The following is a 15,209-nucleotide window of genomic DNA, read 5'->3' as shown; positions in this document are numbered from 1 at the left end:
CACAACCATCTATAACTCCGTTCTCAGGAAATCTGATACTCTTTTCTAACCTTTTGGGCACCAGGCACACACACGGTGCACAGACATATGTATGAACAAAACACTCATAAACAAAATAAGTCTAAACAAAATTATTTTTCAAAGGTTGATTTTATTTTTAAACTCATTAATGAGTACATTAGTAACTCTGTTTTACCTTTCTTAGTGTGATCAACACATCCTGGCTCACCTGCCCACAAAGACTGTTGAGGGAACACTTATACAGTTTAATAGGGATAGAGCACACTCTGTGGACACAGAGAGCAACCCTGTCATGGTATCAGCAGCACTGAGCACTGTCTCAGGTCCCAGACATTGCTGATTTTCAGGGATGAGTCTCACGGTTTTGAATATTTTAGAGCTAAGCTGTCTGTTTTCTGCATTAAGACATAGAAATGACCAGTGTTTCTTGTGTAATGCCTAAGAAGTTTAAAAATGTAAATATTTTAACATAGCAGTAAGAGGATGACTGTTTAAGTACGAAGAAATAGAGCAGAGAACACTTGCAGAGAGGACCTGATAGACACGTTCTGTCAGCGGTCCTTGCTGGCGGTGACCCCGTACCCACTCTCAGAAAGCAAGTCTACGCATGGCCTGTGAAAGAAAAAGGGAAACAAAATATTCACCAATTTAATTCTCCTTAGGCCCACATTACCTTTTTTTAAAATACGTATTTCTAGTAGTGGTCGCTTGATTTTACTCAGGTATGTGTCATTAAAAAAAGGTGTGGGAGAGAAGACAATTTCACTCTCATTATACATACTTCTAATTTGTAAAGTAGTCATTACTGTTCATTGGGCACTAAGTACAAAACCCCACTCTTCATAGGCAGTCTTCAATTTTCACCGTCCTGTGCATTATCATCTCTATTTCACATGCAGACACTGAAATGAAACTGAGTGGTGCTGGCCAAACAGTCAGTAAGGACCAGGTTCAGGAGTAGTTCACAGGCTGTCTGGGTTCAAATCCCCACTGCTACAACATTTCATTACCTTAGAAGACTGAATAGTCATTTTATGTGGAAATTAGTAACTATCTATTCCACAGTGTGGCAACCACTCAAGTCCCTTTATTCATTTCTGTATTTATTCATTCATTTATTCATTCATTTCTTGGAGGTAAGATCTCTACCCCGGTTTGTTCTCAAGTCCCAGATGTAGCTGTGGATACCCTTCAGCTTCTGATCTTCCTTGCCTTCACCTCTAAAGTTCTGGGATTACAGGTGTTCATTTATTCTGTGCTGGGAATCGAACCCAGGACTTCATAGAGTCATAAATTACCAGAGCTGGATGAACTTTTGGTTTAATAATAACTTTCATAGGCTTATTAAGCTGGGGGGATAAGACACCAGGCTTGTGATTTTCATTCTAACTAATTTCTTCCATTAAATTCTCTGCCTGATTTTACAACAGGGGCTTGAATGTTGCCCAGTGCATTTCATCAGGACCTGGAAAGTCATCGTATCTTACTTAATCTAGCAGAACTGTGTGTGATCCTACATTTGAGACGGAAACCAATTGCCTAAGTATGAATGGAGAACCCAGCTTCAACATAGTCCGTATGAAAATGTGTCTGTATTTGACTCCTGTTCAATAGAGCCCAAGATTTTGGTGTAGCTATAATAAAAACAGAGATATGTCCTTTAAATATCTTGATGAGCTCAAAATGGTCATGGTTGCACGGTTTCCATGGCACCCTACCTACTCGTTGGGACCCTTGTTGGCCAGCAAAACAGACTGCATGCCCGTGAAGACTGACAGAAGATTGAAAAAGGCTGCTCTGGGAGTCTGGTGGAAACAGAGGTGCTATCAATAAGCTGTGGCCTGGCCCAAGGGAAGGCCTGTGTTGCTAGGGAAAGCATAGCTGGGTGGTTATTACAGAAAGGCCAAGTTCACTTTTATAGACACAATTAACAGGGATTTCTATCCATGGAAACTTCCCTTGAGAAGTCACTTGGTTACCAGTGTCTGGAAATTTTCACAGAGAATCTAAATTGAGTAGGAGGGATTTCTGCATGGGCTGAGAACATTATCAGTTTCTCAGAAAACTTTCAACTTAAAATTCTTTTAATTACTTCTCAGCCTGTTGGCTAAGATCAAGTATAAAGTTATCATATTTTAATTATATTTTTTGATAATTTTATGATAAAAAGTTATTTGATCCTCCATTGTTGTTCTCGTTTTATTTAGAAGTAAAACCCTAAAATTTACTCAGATTCTTCAAGGTCAGTCAACTTTCCTAGGAACAGTCTAGTGGCACAAGCTCCCGAAACAGCCTCAGTCTGGTGCAAAGGAAGTGTGTAAGCCATCATCAGTCAGGTGAAGACTGACTGGACCTTAGTTAGAAGTCCCCTGTCCCCTTCCCTATCCCACAGCCTTAGGTCTCTAGGAAGAAGTGAACTTTGAGTTCAACATAAAATCAGAACTTGCTTGTGGCTACTAGTCACTGCCGAGATTACAGTTCCTGAGACCTTGTCGTCCTCAAGGGAATGTCGTCTTTCCATTTCTCCTTCTATGAAGTCTTTCAGGATGATTCTGCATTTTTCCTGGATGGCTCTTAGACTATTCACTACTTGTTCATGCCATTTGTTCAGTATTAAATCCAATTACTTTCTGCATAAGAAAATAAAGACCATACCTCATCCTGAACATCAAGTTCTTCCTCATTCTTCTCTGCTTCCATCAGTTCAAGAGGATCTTTACAGTCTTGAATGAGGGTGATCTTGATAAAGAACATACGCAGTACTTATTGGAAATCTAATAGCATCAAATACAGCACACACCACCGAAAATGATTTAAACTTTACTGGTATTGTCATTTGTCGTCTATACTTCAGAATCCTCTTCTAATTTCTTGTTCATTCATATTTCTTGTACATTCAAACTGGTCCAGTTTTCTACTGTGTAAACCCCTTGAACAGCTCCTTCTCTGTCTCTGAAGTGTGTGCCTCTTAACAAGACACCCTCAACCAGGCAGTCAATAATGCTTGTCTTTTGACAGCTAAGAGCACTTAGTACAGCTCTGAGGACACTTTGACTATGCCACAGTGGGCTAGTGACTGAGGACAATGCAGGGGCCCAGCTTGAATTTAGCAGAACTTAATTTATTGAAGGAGAAGTTGACAGCTTAGGACATTTCTGCTTTTTAGAGATAATGTATAATTATTTAATCCTCTCTAAGAGGATATCAATACACCTTGCATTTGTCTTGTTCACTGAGAAAGACATTTCAAAAGCAATACCAAATATATAGCAAAGCTAAAATGTCATCCTGTACTACTGGTTTTCTACTTCTCATCTCACAAAGAGCTCAGTGCTTTTATTGATGTGAAAATCAGTTAGAAGACCAAGTCTCTGTACAAACAGTCTTAATATGATGGGAATGGTAGCTACAGATTGTGGCTATTCTAGGATAAATCTTGTAATAGATCAAAGGGTGGAAAAGGTTTTTAATCTCTGCCTCTAAATATCCTTGCCTAACAAGTGACTTTCTGAAGGAAAGAAAACTACCACCAGGTGAGGACGGAGCAGGTTTCATGTGAGATCCTGTGGAGACAGGCAGGGTTCCCAATCTCACTGGAGCCAGGAATACTCTGCCCACCTTGCAAGCAATCATTTTTACTCAGGCTAACACACACTGAAAGTGAAAATCTATGCCAGCCATTCAGAGCACCTCACAGACTGAATCCATGTAGTCTGACGCAGTGAGCACACTGTTCCTCATTCAGCTTCATCACATTTGTGGCCTAAGACTTTACATCAGAATGGGTGCTAACAAATCACGTAACTGCTTTCCTTTTGAGAAGGAACTTGTTACCATGGTTTTGTTTTACTTTTGATGTGTGATCTCAAAAACTATACAAGCCAGCTTTGTTTTTAACCTAGGGTTAGAATTTTTTAAGTTGGAAATTTTAAGCTGGGCATTTAAAAAATGCACAAAAGTGGTACTATTTTAAAAGAAAAGAGTTTTATTTATTTTATGTGTTTGAGTGTTTTGTTTACATGTATGTATGTGTGCCAAGTGTGTGTCTGGTACCCACAAAGGCCAGAAGTGGGTATCAGATCCCCTTCGACTGGAATTACAGATGGCCGTAAGTCACCATGGGGATGCTAGGAACTGAACCTGGGTCATCTGGAGGAGCATCCAGAGCTCTTAACCACCAAGCCATTCTCCAGTCCCTAGCTTTTCTTTTTGGTAGGTGTGGACACTTGAATATTTGAGATGGACCCTCTCAGTAGCTTGGCTTGCTCTTTTCCCCAGAAACATTAGCAGAGCATCCTCTGCACTGACAGCTGAAAAGAATAATGCAACAGTTTCTAGATTAGTTCTACTCTGAGCACCAACTTCTAGTCTGTAATAAAGATCTGCTTCTCTTAGCCTTAGAAAACATAAGTAATACAATATGATTATGTTACAAGGATAACTGTTTTTCATAGATGCTAACGGTGATTTAAATGGAAAATGTCCCACATAGGTTCATATATTTTAACAGTTAGTCCCCAGTAGGTAGCACTGTTTGGGGAGGTTACAGAACATTTAGGTGATGGAGCCTTGCTAGAGAAAGAATGTCACTTTAAGGTTTCATAGCCTTGCTCCACTTCCTCTCCTCTCTCTATGTGTGGATAAAATGTAACCAGCCAGTTTCCAGCTCCTGACTCTGTACCATGCCTTCTCTGTCATTGCGAACCCTCTGGAATCATAAGCGGAAGTAAACTCTTGGTTGTGATATTTTTATCACAGCAACAGAGAAGAAATTGCTACAGTGTCCCAAATTCACTGTGAAAGCATCATGAGAAATGAGGTTCTCATTTAGACCTTCCAGTAAACCTAGGCAATGAGTTCAAGCAGGTTTGCCTTTTCTCATTATTTGAAAAGAGAATTGACAAAATAAGGCTTTAGGAAATTATAGTGTTTTCCATTTTGTGGGAGAAAATGAACCTGTGATGTGGGATTCCCCTCTGTATGCTGCAATACCATTGCTTAATAAAGAAACTGGCTTGACCTGATAGGGTAGAACAGAGATGGGGAGGGGTGGCCTAATCTGAATGCTGGGAGAAAGGAGCCAGAGTCAGGGAGAAGCCATGGAGCTGCCACCAGAAACAGACATGCCGAAACTTTGCCAGTAAGTCACAGCCATGTGGCGATACACAGATTAATGGATATGGATTTAGTTTAGGATATAAGAGTTAGCCAGAAACACGCTAAGCTATTGGTCAAACAGTATTGCAAATAATATGGTTTCTGTGTGGTTATTTCGGGGCTGAGCAGCTGGGAACAAACAAGTGCCCTCCTACAACAAACCTGGATTTGTTTATAGTTTTATTTGTTTTTGTGTGGGGCTATACTTACCTGTGAGGATACATGTGCAGGTCAGAGGTTCATCAGAATTCTTTGTCACTCCCATCTTATATTTTGAGATAGGGTCTCTCATTAAACAGGAAGCCATTACGGCTATCCTGGCTGGCTGTGAGCCCTGGGATTTGCCTATTTCCACACCTGAACAGTGAGGTCACAGGCACGTACCGCCAAGCCTGGGTGTTGAGGAACTGACTCGGATCCTGACATTTGCACAGCAATCAAGCCTTTGCCCACTGAACAGTCCCTCATTTTCTGTTCTTTGTTTGTTTTTCAAAGATCACTTGTAGGTTAAATCTTAACTTCGTAAATTAAGGATTCCCCGCTGGTATAATATACACTACATTGATACGCATCACAGAAAAGCCAGGATTCAGTGCTGTCTTCTAAAAATAGTGTTACAGCTAACGCCACATTTGTCAGGGAGCATGCTCACTGTAGAACTCTCAAGTCTTGGGCATTACCAGGAAGCCTCCTAGAAACTATTTTAGTCCTCCTGTCTTCCTGGCAGTGAGCGGTTTTCATCCCCACTTCCCTGATGAGAAAATGGCTCTTAGAAGTTCAACAGATGGCCTAAAAGTCAGAGGTGTTTTTTTTTTTTTTTCTAGGCTGGTTTTCAGGATGGAGTAGGTGAAATGTTTACCGTATCTAGAAGGGAATCCTGGCCCTCTCTGGATTTAACCTGGTTCTGCAGATAGAGTATAGCATCATGAACCGTCAGAAAGAATCTGTCCTTTCTAACGTTGTCATCAAAGAACCCACACTGCTCCATTTTTTCTAGCACATCGTCTGCAAAGAAAAAAGGATGTTTAGTTGCTAGAAAAAGGATTTTTGTAACATCAAACGATATCACGTGTTTTTTTAGTTTTTGTAGCACTTTTTCATCACTTCCTCATTTCTAAACTCTGACCTGGCTCTCCCACAGTACCTTTCTTTCCCAGCAGCACACGGAATGGTCACCCCACAGTTGCTTGCAGTCTGTCTTGGTGACTCTTTTGCCAAGCCAATATTCCCATCCCTAGTTGCCCTGAGCCTGGCTTCTGGTTCACAGCTGTGCCCTTCTCAGAGAATTTTATCTGGCCACTGGGAGCTGTTTAACTTGAAGAGGCCTGGGGAGCTCCACGCCCCCCCACACACATACTTTACCTGATCCACTGACTGGCAGATAAGGGTATAAAATGGAACTTTGCATAACCACCTCTGTATAGAGCCACTTATGTAATGAAACATCTGACATCAGGTGCTTGACCAGCTTCATCTATGGCCCAGTCCCCCTTCCCTCACTCCCTCAACCACTTGTGCATAAATCCCCACCGCAAGCTCCTTCAGAGAACTCATCCTAAGCACTGGTACCCTCCTCTACTTACAGATATGCTCCAGAAGATCTTCGTTGTCTCACCTCTGCTCACTCCAAAACGATGTCCCCGTAGCCACCAACAGGAAACAAGCTTCTATACTGTGCCACCCGTGTGGCACAAATTGGAAAAAAAATATCTTTCAAAGCTCAAAACTGCCCTAAACTATTATAATTGGTGCACAATTGTTTGTGGTGATAAAGAGTTTTGGAAATAGCACATAATTATCTAATACTGTGATTAACTACATATTTGAAGGTAACTAAGATGACATTATTCACATTCCAAAGGAGAAGATGTGGGCAAGTTTGACAGATGTGCACATAGGCGTTTACCTTGAAGCAAAGCAAAGTACACGTTCACATCAATTCTCTGGAATTCTTTGACAATCTAAAAATAGAAAAGAATTCAGCATATTTAAACATTTGCTCTGGGGAAATGTCAACATCTCTATGGTTAATCAAGACTTTCAGGAGAGTTTATTACTGGAAAGCCATAGCTATTTTCAGACTGACACAATGCTGTATAGAAAGATGTATGTGTATATATCTTAAGAAATAGCACACCAAGTAAGGTAGTTTATACAGTCAATGCTGTCACTCAAAAGGCTGAAGCGAGGGGCTTTTAATTTGAGGGTTACATAGCAAGACCTATTTTAAAACAGACCGAGGAACGCAACACCCAGTGTTGGGTAGCCAGCAATTCATAGCACAGAGGTACTCTATAAACAATTTGTAGAAGGAAGGAACAATGGAGTAGTTAGACATCCAAATAGTTCTTGCTCACTGTAACAAAAAGTAAATAAGACATTCAAAAAGTAAAATCTCACTAACTATCCAGGTCTTTGTTTTAAATGCACCCATGCTAATTATCTTAATTGTACTTTTGTACTATGGTTTATTTATTCCATGTAACTGTTGGGAGAAACAGGAAGGAGGTACATAGAATTTCTCTAATATTCCTCAAAACTAAATATGAATTTACAATGACCATTAAAAGTTTGATTTTTTTTTTTTTAAAATCCAGACCCTAGGCCTGTGAGCAATAGTAATTGTCACCATAACATAAGCAGCTATTCAAGTGTGGAACATCAGGACTCTACAAAGTCATTAAACCAACTGGCCAGCGTAATCTATAATGGGTCTGAGTCACTGCACACAGTGAAATAAACAACAAGAAGCAGCCAGCATGTGTTCTCAAATGAGCTAACAGACCTGCTGGGAGAACAGAGCCTCGCAGCATATTCTCACAGTCTTTTGCCAAGTGTAATTGCTTACCTACCTAGCACCCAGACCCTGGCATCAGCTTCTACTCCTGCAGTTGTAGCCCACAGCTCAGCTAAAACTAGACAGAATCCTGTTTCCTGTAATTATATCTGTGGTTGGTGCCTTACCCTGCTGCCCTCTCTGTCTGACCCTCTTGATCACTACCCAAAACTTCATCTAAATTTGACACCAGGGGTAACACCTATTAAACAAACTGTGAAGCACTTACTGCAGTTGTTTGTGTGATTATTTACTGTTTGCCTTTCTCTCTGGAGAGAGCCCAGGCATGCCTTCTCACAAGCATCTTCTGCTAGGTGGAGCAATGAGCACACACTGAAGCATCAAATGAATGGATTGAGATCCTGCTATTGCTCTCAGTTCTGGGAATACTTCTGTCCTGCATGCTGCTCACTCTTGCCCTGACTTCCTGGGTATGACCTGCCCTTTTTAACAATGGCTGCCTCTTCTAGTCCAGACCATTCACTGTTCCATAACAAGTAGAATATAATACTTAACACAAACTACCACTTTTCCTTGTTCTCGTGGCTCATTTACATTCTCAGGAAAATAAAACATACTAAGAGTTAACATCGTCTAAGAGATGTCTGTGTTCCAGACGCTTCTGTATTCCTTATATGTATTGCTTATTTGATCTTCATGATACCTGTATGGTAAATACCACCATTATGCTTATATTACCAAAGAAGAAGCCAAGACAAAGGCAGATAAGAAACTTGTTCTTGGTAGTGGAGGCAGGATTCACCTCACAGAGCCTGTCTCCAAAGCTTATGCTCTATAGCCAAAAAGGAGGATGAAGAAGAGGGAAGAAAATTCACTTGGGCAAATTATAAAGCCCTTTCACACAGTTGAGTGACCCATTCCATTACTTTATCATTACCAAGTGTGCAGTACAGACAGCCAGAACCTCACCATTCGCAGTGACTTCACTCCTACCACATCCAAGAAGGATATGGCCCCACAGTCCAGCACCAGACTATGGATCGGAACTTTGGGAACATTCACTTTAACTGGGAGTTCAGAGTTCCAGTCCACTTGAATCTCAATTTCTTTGGTTGGGATATCAAGTTCCTCTGGCTCTTCAACATCCTCGTCAGGTTCAAAAGCATTATTTGATAAGCCAACATCACTTATGATCCCGTTCTAACAAAGAAAAGACCGCCAATTTTATTGTCAAAAACACAGCTTTCATCAGTTCACCCCAAACTGTTTAAAAGTCCTAAATGGGCTATTTAGAAAACCAGTCTATCAAGGGGCTGCAGTCTTGAGGAATGAATTTTACTTCTATCTATACTTCGGTGCTCTCTAAGAAAAAAATGAAGGAAATTGGATTTCTGGGTGATTATGGGACATTTCCAAGAGAGACAGAAAATCACAGCAAAAACTGTGAAAGCTCATGAAATTACTATTTTAGTTTTCTAGCATTGAGTCTTCACCTTGTTCTTTTCAGTAAAATAATGTTTAAAATGAGTACGGATGCTCATTTTTAATGGGGGCCAACTCTGTTTTGAGGGAGCTCCACAGTTTTCATTGACCCCACCCTCTCCCCGGAGCCTACGGAACAGATCAGCTGTTCCCTGAAACACCTTTGTCATCTGTTCCGGTACACCTGGTCACCAAACACGGTGGCTTTAATTCTAGACCGTGTAACCGCTTTCACCAAAGAAAGGGGAAGAAAGATGCTGTCTCACCTTTGTTGCCCTTAGTTGTCCTTTTTTGATGAGTTTCTGTATTCTCCTCAGTGCTTTCAGCCTCTTATTATAAACTCGAATGGCATCAAATCCAACCTTTGGAAATAAATGTTAGTTACTTAAAATGTCTGGTTCTTAATATTCCATAGCATTTTCTAACTGAGGGGCTGTTTCTCTTTTATTGTTAGTTATGTGTCCGTATGTAGGTATGTGCACATGTGAGTCCTGAGGACGTAAGACGCCCTGGAGCTGGAGTGTCAGGTGGTTGTGAGCTTCCCTACTTCAAAGAGCAATAAGTTCTCCTAACTTGCTGAGCCATCTTTCCAGACCCCAGAATGGCTATGTCTTAAAAGATACTATTTTGAAAGAACCCTGACAGAAAAAAAAAGTGAGGTCTGGGGGAGTAGACTCCTGCCAGTCACTCATCCCACTAAAGATGAGGACAGAATACTAGCAGATTGAAGGCTCTAAGCAAGTAAAAAAAAAAAAAAAAAGACAAAATCAAGGAGAAAAAAAGGTTTAGCTTCAAGACTGCATTTTCTTGATGTCACAAAGCTACTTTGTTATGGGAAAAAGTTTGTTAGCTCCCCTTTGAGCTAGTTTGTTCTGGAAACAGGAAGCTAGCACTCAGGCAAATTCCAAGTTCCAAGGATGGCACTGGAGACAAGAACCGTTCACTCCAGCAAGGCAACTCCTGTCCCCTCCTTGGCTCTTACCTTCTCTCAGTGAACACACTTCCCCGACACCCAGCACACCACCTCCCTCACACTGTTTGTGGGTGAGATTTATGCCAGCTTGACAGAGGTTAGAGTCAGGAGGGAAGAAGGACTCTCAACTGAGAAAATGCCTCCCTATGATTGGCCTGTAGACAAATCTGTCAGGAATTTCCCTGATTAATGATTCATGTGGGAGGACCTAGCCCCTGGTGGCCAGTGCCACCCCAGGCCAGGAAGTCCTGAGTTGTGTAAGAAAACAAGCTGAGAAAGTCAGGAGGAGCAAGTCAAGTAAGCAGCCGTCCTCCATGGCCTCTGCGTCAGTGCCTGCCCTGACTTCTCTCAGTGATGAAAGTGACCTAGAGTTGTAAGATGAAATAAACCATTTCCTCCCTGAGTTGCTTTTGGTCATGGCGTTTTATCTCAGCAATAGACACCTAAGCGAGACCCAATGTCTGCAACTAAAACTTCTTTTAAAAATATTTTATTCATGTGTGTGTGAATGTACTCATGTGTGCAGGGGCCCAGAAGAGATCCCAGATCCCTGGGTGCTGTATTTATGAGCCACTTGATATGGGTACAGAATCCAAGCTCCTTTCCTCTGGTAGGTCAGGAAATATTCTTAACAGCTGAGTTGTCTTTCAGCCCTTCTTCTATTTTTTAAACATTTAAAACTATTTCTTAAAGTAATAAACTATGTCAAAAAAATACATATTTCATGAATTAAACTATTTTAAAAAATTCATCAAGGCATGGTACTGTTTTGAATAGCTGTATCTATTTGCGAAAGGCTGCTGGATTCTCTTACCTGCCTCTGCTGGAGCAACCTGTTCACAGGCTGAGCCTCTGGAACTCAGCAAGTCCCAGATTTCTGCCTCTGTGCTTTCTTCCTGCATGCCTCAGACCCAACTCCAAATCCCTGTCTGTCTACCTCCCCTCTGCTTCCTCCCCCTCTCTCCCTCTTCCTTCCCACCCTTTCCTGTTCTCTCCCCTCCCCTTCCATATTGTAGGTTATAAGGAGCATAGATGTTATGATATAGCTGCTTTTTCATTATTTTCCTTTTGTGAGACTAGGTCTAAGTCTGCTAGCTAGCACAGAACTCATTATGTAAACCAGGCTGGCCTCAAATATACAGCAATTCTCAGCCTCTTTAATGCTGGGATTACAGGTATGTATTCACACCATGCCACGATAGAGTTTTTAATGCCCACACAGAGAACCAAGCCTAAGGCCTTATTCTTAGTTGGTCCCAATAAATGAATGAAATCTGAAAATAAGTAAAAAAAAAAAATCAAACTTCTTGGAATAAAATACTTACTGTGGACTTGACACATTTTTTAAAACCATCGACATTGCCATAAAAGATGGGGCTAGAAAATCTCAGGATCTTCACTCCTTCAGGCTCTTCAAGCTGGCGTTTTAAAAAAGGAGGAGAGAGGAAGAGAGAGAAGAGAGGATCGAGGGAGGGGAGGGAGGGAGAAATGAAGGAAGGGAAGAGAGGATTAAGGGAGGGGAAGAAGGGAGGGAGGAACAGAGAGGTTAAACAAATCTACACCTCAGGTCTTCTTCTGAAGTTCTGCCTGTTCTGCCTGTTGTGGTGAAATAGTAACTCACGATGGGACCAGTAGCACTGCTGGCTTCTCTCAGATGGGGAGTCATGAGATAAGAAGATGCCCAGAATCAGGAGCCATGGAATCAGAGTCAGAATCAGACTTTTATAGACAGGGTCTGCTGCTACCCAGATGAAGAAAGTGGCTCTAAAGGCAACGTGACTCCAGCCTCCACCACTGACAATTTTAATTTTGCTAAAACTCTTTGGCACAGGGTGGGGTGGGGAGTTACCAAAGGGATCGGGAGGGGGGGGGTGGTCAGAAACTTTACCATGCCATGTTTTTTCTTTGTTTGTACCCTAACACAAAGTGGCCGCTCCAAGAGTGAACCCCACAGATCCAGAGTCTTCTGGTTTCAAGCAGTCACAGCCTTCTCAGTCCACCCTTTGACTCTGAGAACATCCGGAAGATTGAACGACTTGGGCAAAGTCTTGCCAAGACGGAGCTTAGAATCTGAAGCTCCCAAACTCAAGCTAGGCTTCCCTGTTAAACCACATAGCTGAACTGTGGAACCGAGTGCATATCTCCTTTACAGTCTGGTTTACAGAAGACGACTAGATTCCGTGCTTCTGAAGGCACACTGCTCTGTTACTGTGGCATATTTAACATGGCCTCCTCATCTCCAGCACCTGAACTAGTGCTTCAGTTCTTGATGATACTTGAGTGAACATTTACAGAATAGTTATGGAAGTAAACTAAATAACAGTCAGAATTCCAGGTTGAGTATACAGTAATCTTTTTTTGTTTTGTTTTTTTGGAGACAGGGTCTCTTTATGGAGTCCTAACTGTCCTGGAGCTCACTATGTAGACCAGGCTGGCCTCATACTTCAGAGTGAGGGGATTAAAGGTGTGTATGACTACCCAGCTATATCCCCCTTTTTAAAGATAGTTTTGTGGGTGTTTTTTGTTTGTTTGTTTGTTTGGTTGGTTGGTTGGTTTTTCAGGACAAGGTTTCTCTGTGTAACAATCTTTTTTTTTTTTTTTTTTTTTTTTTTTTGGTTTTTCGAGATAGGGTTTCTCTGTGGTTTTGGAGCCTGTCCTGGAACTAGTTCTTGTAGACCAGGCTGGTCTCGAACTCACAGAGATCCGCCTGCCTCTGCCTCCCGAGTGCTGGGATTAAAGGCGTGCGCCACCACCACCTGGCTTCTGTGTAACAATCTTGGCTGTAATGGAACTCATTTTGTAGATCAGACTGGCCTTGAACTCATAGAGATCTGCCTGCCTCTGCCTCCCAAGTGCTGGGAATAAAAGCATGTTCTAAAAATTTGTAGAACAAATTTGTATTTTCTTCTGCTTTTGCCTCTTTGTTTCTCCCAGCAGCCACTAACAGTTTTGTTGGTGAGCAGCACCTGACCATCACTGTGATGCATAATTTGTTTTTCATTTCCTGGTTCATATATTATTTCTATCAATTCCAATGATTTAAAAAAATATTTCAAATAAAACTTTGGTGATTGAGAGCTGGAAAGATCTCTTACTAAAGCTGAATAAAGAAATCTTACAGAGACTTTAGGCCATTTCCTAGAGGCTATGGATTACAGACAGAAATATAACTTTTATTGAATGCTGTAAATAATCTAATTGTCTGCTATATTTAGTCCCTCATGATTTTTCCTCATTTAACAACAAAATTTAACTAGTATTGTCAGAATTTCTGTAATTGATATTAACAAAAGGCACATTGAACCCAAAATTCTCAAGTCATTCTCAGTTAACTGATAAACTTTCCCAACAGACATCTTCTTGGCTTGCACCTAGCAGGCTAAAAGAGAAATCTGTTGACTCCTTGAATTCCAGGCTAGCAAGCCCTCCTGTGACAAGTGTTTTACAAAGGCACTTACGTTTTTGTAATGTGTGACACTTTTATAGATGTCTGTGCTGGGGACACTTCCAAGGCCGTTCCATGATGGACTGCAAGAAGGAAAATGAACATCAGCATTTTTTTTTTTGCAACAGTCACTTTTTCAACTAAAAAGTTAAAAAGAAATAACGGCTATGAAAGAGAACATCATTCTGGTGCTTTGGACTCTGTCTTTATTGCAAATGACATTTTCCTGTATCTAACTCTGAAATGAACAGCTGGTGTTTGCGTGGAACTGAAGAAAGAGGAAGTAACTGTGAGCAGCTTCTGATGGCTGGGGGATAATGAGCACTTTCTGTGCATAACGATTATAGGGGAAGTGCCAAGCTTTCTCACATGGTAAATCGTCTGGAAGCCCGACCATAACTCTGAATGACCAGCATGGTTATCTTCATTTTTATTAGTTCTAAAATGGTGTTCCGGGGAGTTAGAGACAGACACACACTGAGTATAGGGCACATAGCCTTCATCTTTAACATATAGGTCTGTGGTTTCTTCTACTTCTTTGTGATTTACAGCAACCTCTTGATGGAGTATGGTATCTACAAGAGATTAGATTAGTCTCTTGTTTTAGAAACAGCAGCAGGGTGAAATAGTTCTGCCTGCTGACCAGACCACTGATTTCCTGTTCTGGGTGCAATCAGATAAACTCCATGTTTCTCCAACTGTGACTGGCAACATACGCTGAATGCAGCCCCTGTAGAAGGACTGTCTGTTTGAGGTCCTTTCAGTATTGTGCTCTCTGAATCCAGATTATAATTACTGGAAATTAAATACTGTGAAGGGTGTTGCTTTTCTTTGGGTAGGATCCTGTTTACCAAACCAGCAACTAAATCATACCACCAAGTTTTCCCTTGGTTCACAACACTGAACTCATTTTTAAGTTAAAGATTGTCAGTTATTCTTTGTCTCAAAAAATAAAATCATCTTTCTTGAGTGGACTTAAAACAACAGAACACCGAGCACACACTCAACACGGGAGGCAATGTCATCTACGGTTTCTTCTCTATTCCCTAGAAGCAAACTGGGCCCTCTGGAAGCTGATGAATCTTTTCATCACCCTGTTCTCTTAGGGTGCTGAGGGAGACAGCCACAGGCTTTTCAAGAAGGCACCACCATGCCAGGGGAGGGAGGGAGGGCAGAGTTGGTGGGTGAAATAGGAGAGGTGAACCCATGCTAAGCTGAAGATATCTGTGTTGGTGATTTTCCAGGGGTCTTCTTCCATCACTGCCCAAGCGCAGGCAGAGAAGAAGCCAGATGTCTAGAAAGGCAAGGGAAAACTAAAGGAGAGGGTGGCTGTG

General features: G+C 41.4%; 1 protein-coding gene across 1 annotated transcript in view; it reads right to left on the bottom strand.

Moving 5' to 3' along the window:
* Positions 1-202: 202 nt before the first annotated feature.
* Positions 203-15,209, bottom strand: part of Slc26a4 (solute carrier family 26 member 4) — a 43,233-nt gene continuing 28,226 nt past the window's right edge. The window contains exons 13-20 of the mRNA XM_057782946.1: positions 13,889-13,958; positions 11,756-11,848; positions 9,724-9,819; positions 8,945-9,175; positions 7,085-7,139; positions 6,038-6,183; positions 2,677-2,760; positions 203-633 (exon numbers count right to left, since the gene is read on the bottom strand). Coding sequence (XP_057638929.1) covers positions 610-633; positions 2,677-2,760; positions 6,038-6,183; positions 7,085-7,139; positions 8,945-9,175; positions 9,724-9,819; positions 11,756-11,848; positions 13,889-13,958 — 799 coding nt within the window. The 3' untranslated portion in view covers positions 203-609. The remainder of the gene's footprint in view (positions 634-2,676; positions 2,761-6,037; positions 6,184-7,084; positions 7,140-8,944; positions 9,176-9,723; positions 9,820-11,755; positions 11,849-13,888; positions 13,959-15,209) is intronic.

This window comes from Chionomys nivalis, chromosome 10 (genome assembly GCF_950005125.1).
Source record: "Chionomys nivalis chromosome 10, mChiNiv1.1, whole genome shotgun sequence".
NCBI classification, from domain to species: Eukaryota; Metazoa; Chordata; class Mammalia; order Rodentia; family Cricetidae; genus Chionomys; species Chionomys nivalis.
The sequence above is the reverse complement of the archived record's forward strand: the minus strand, read 5'-3'. Positions and strand labels throughout refer to the sequence as shown.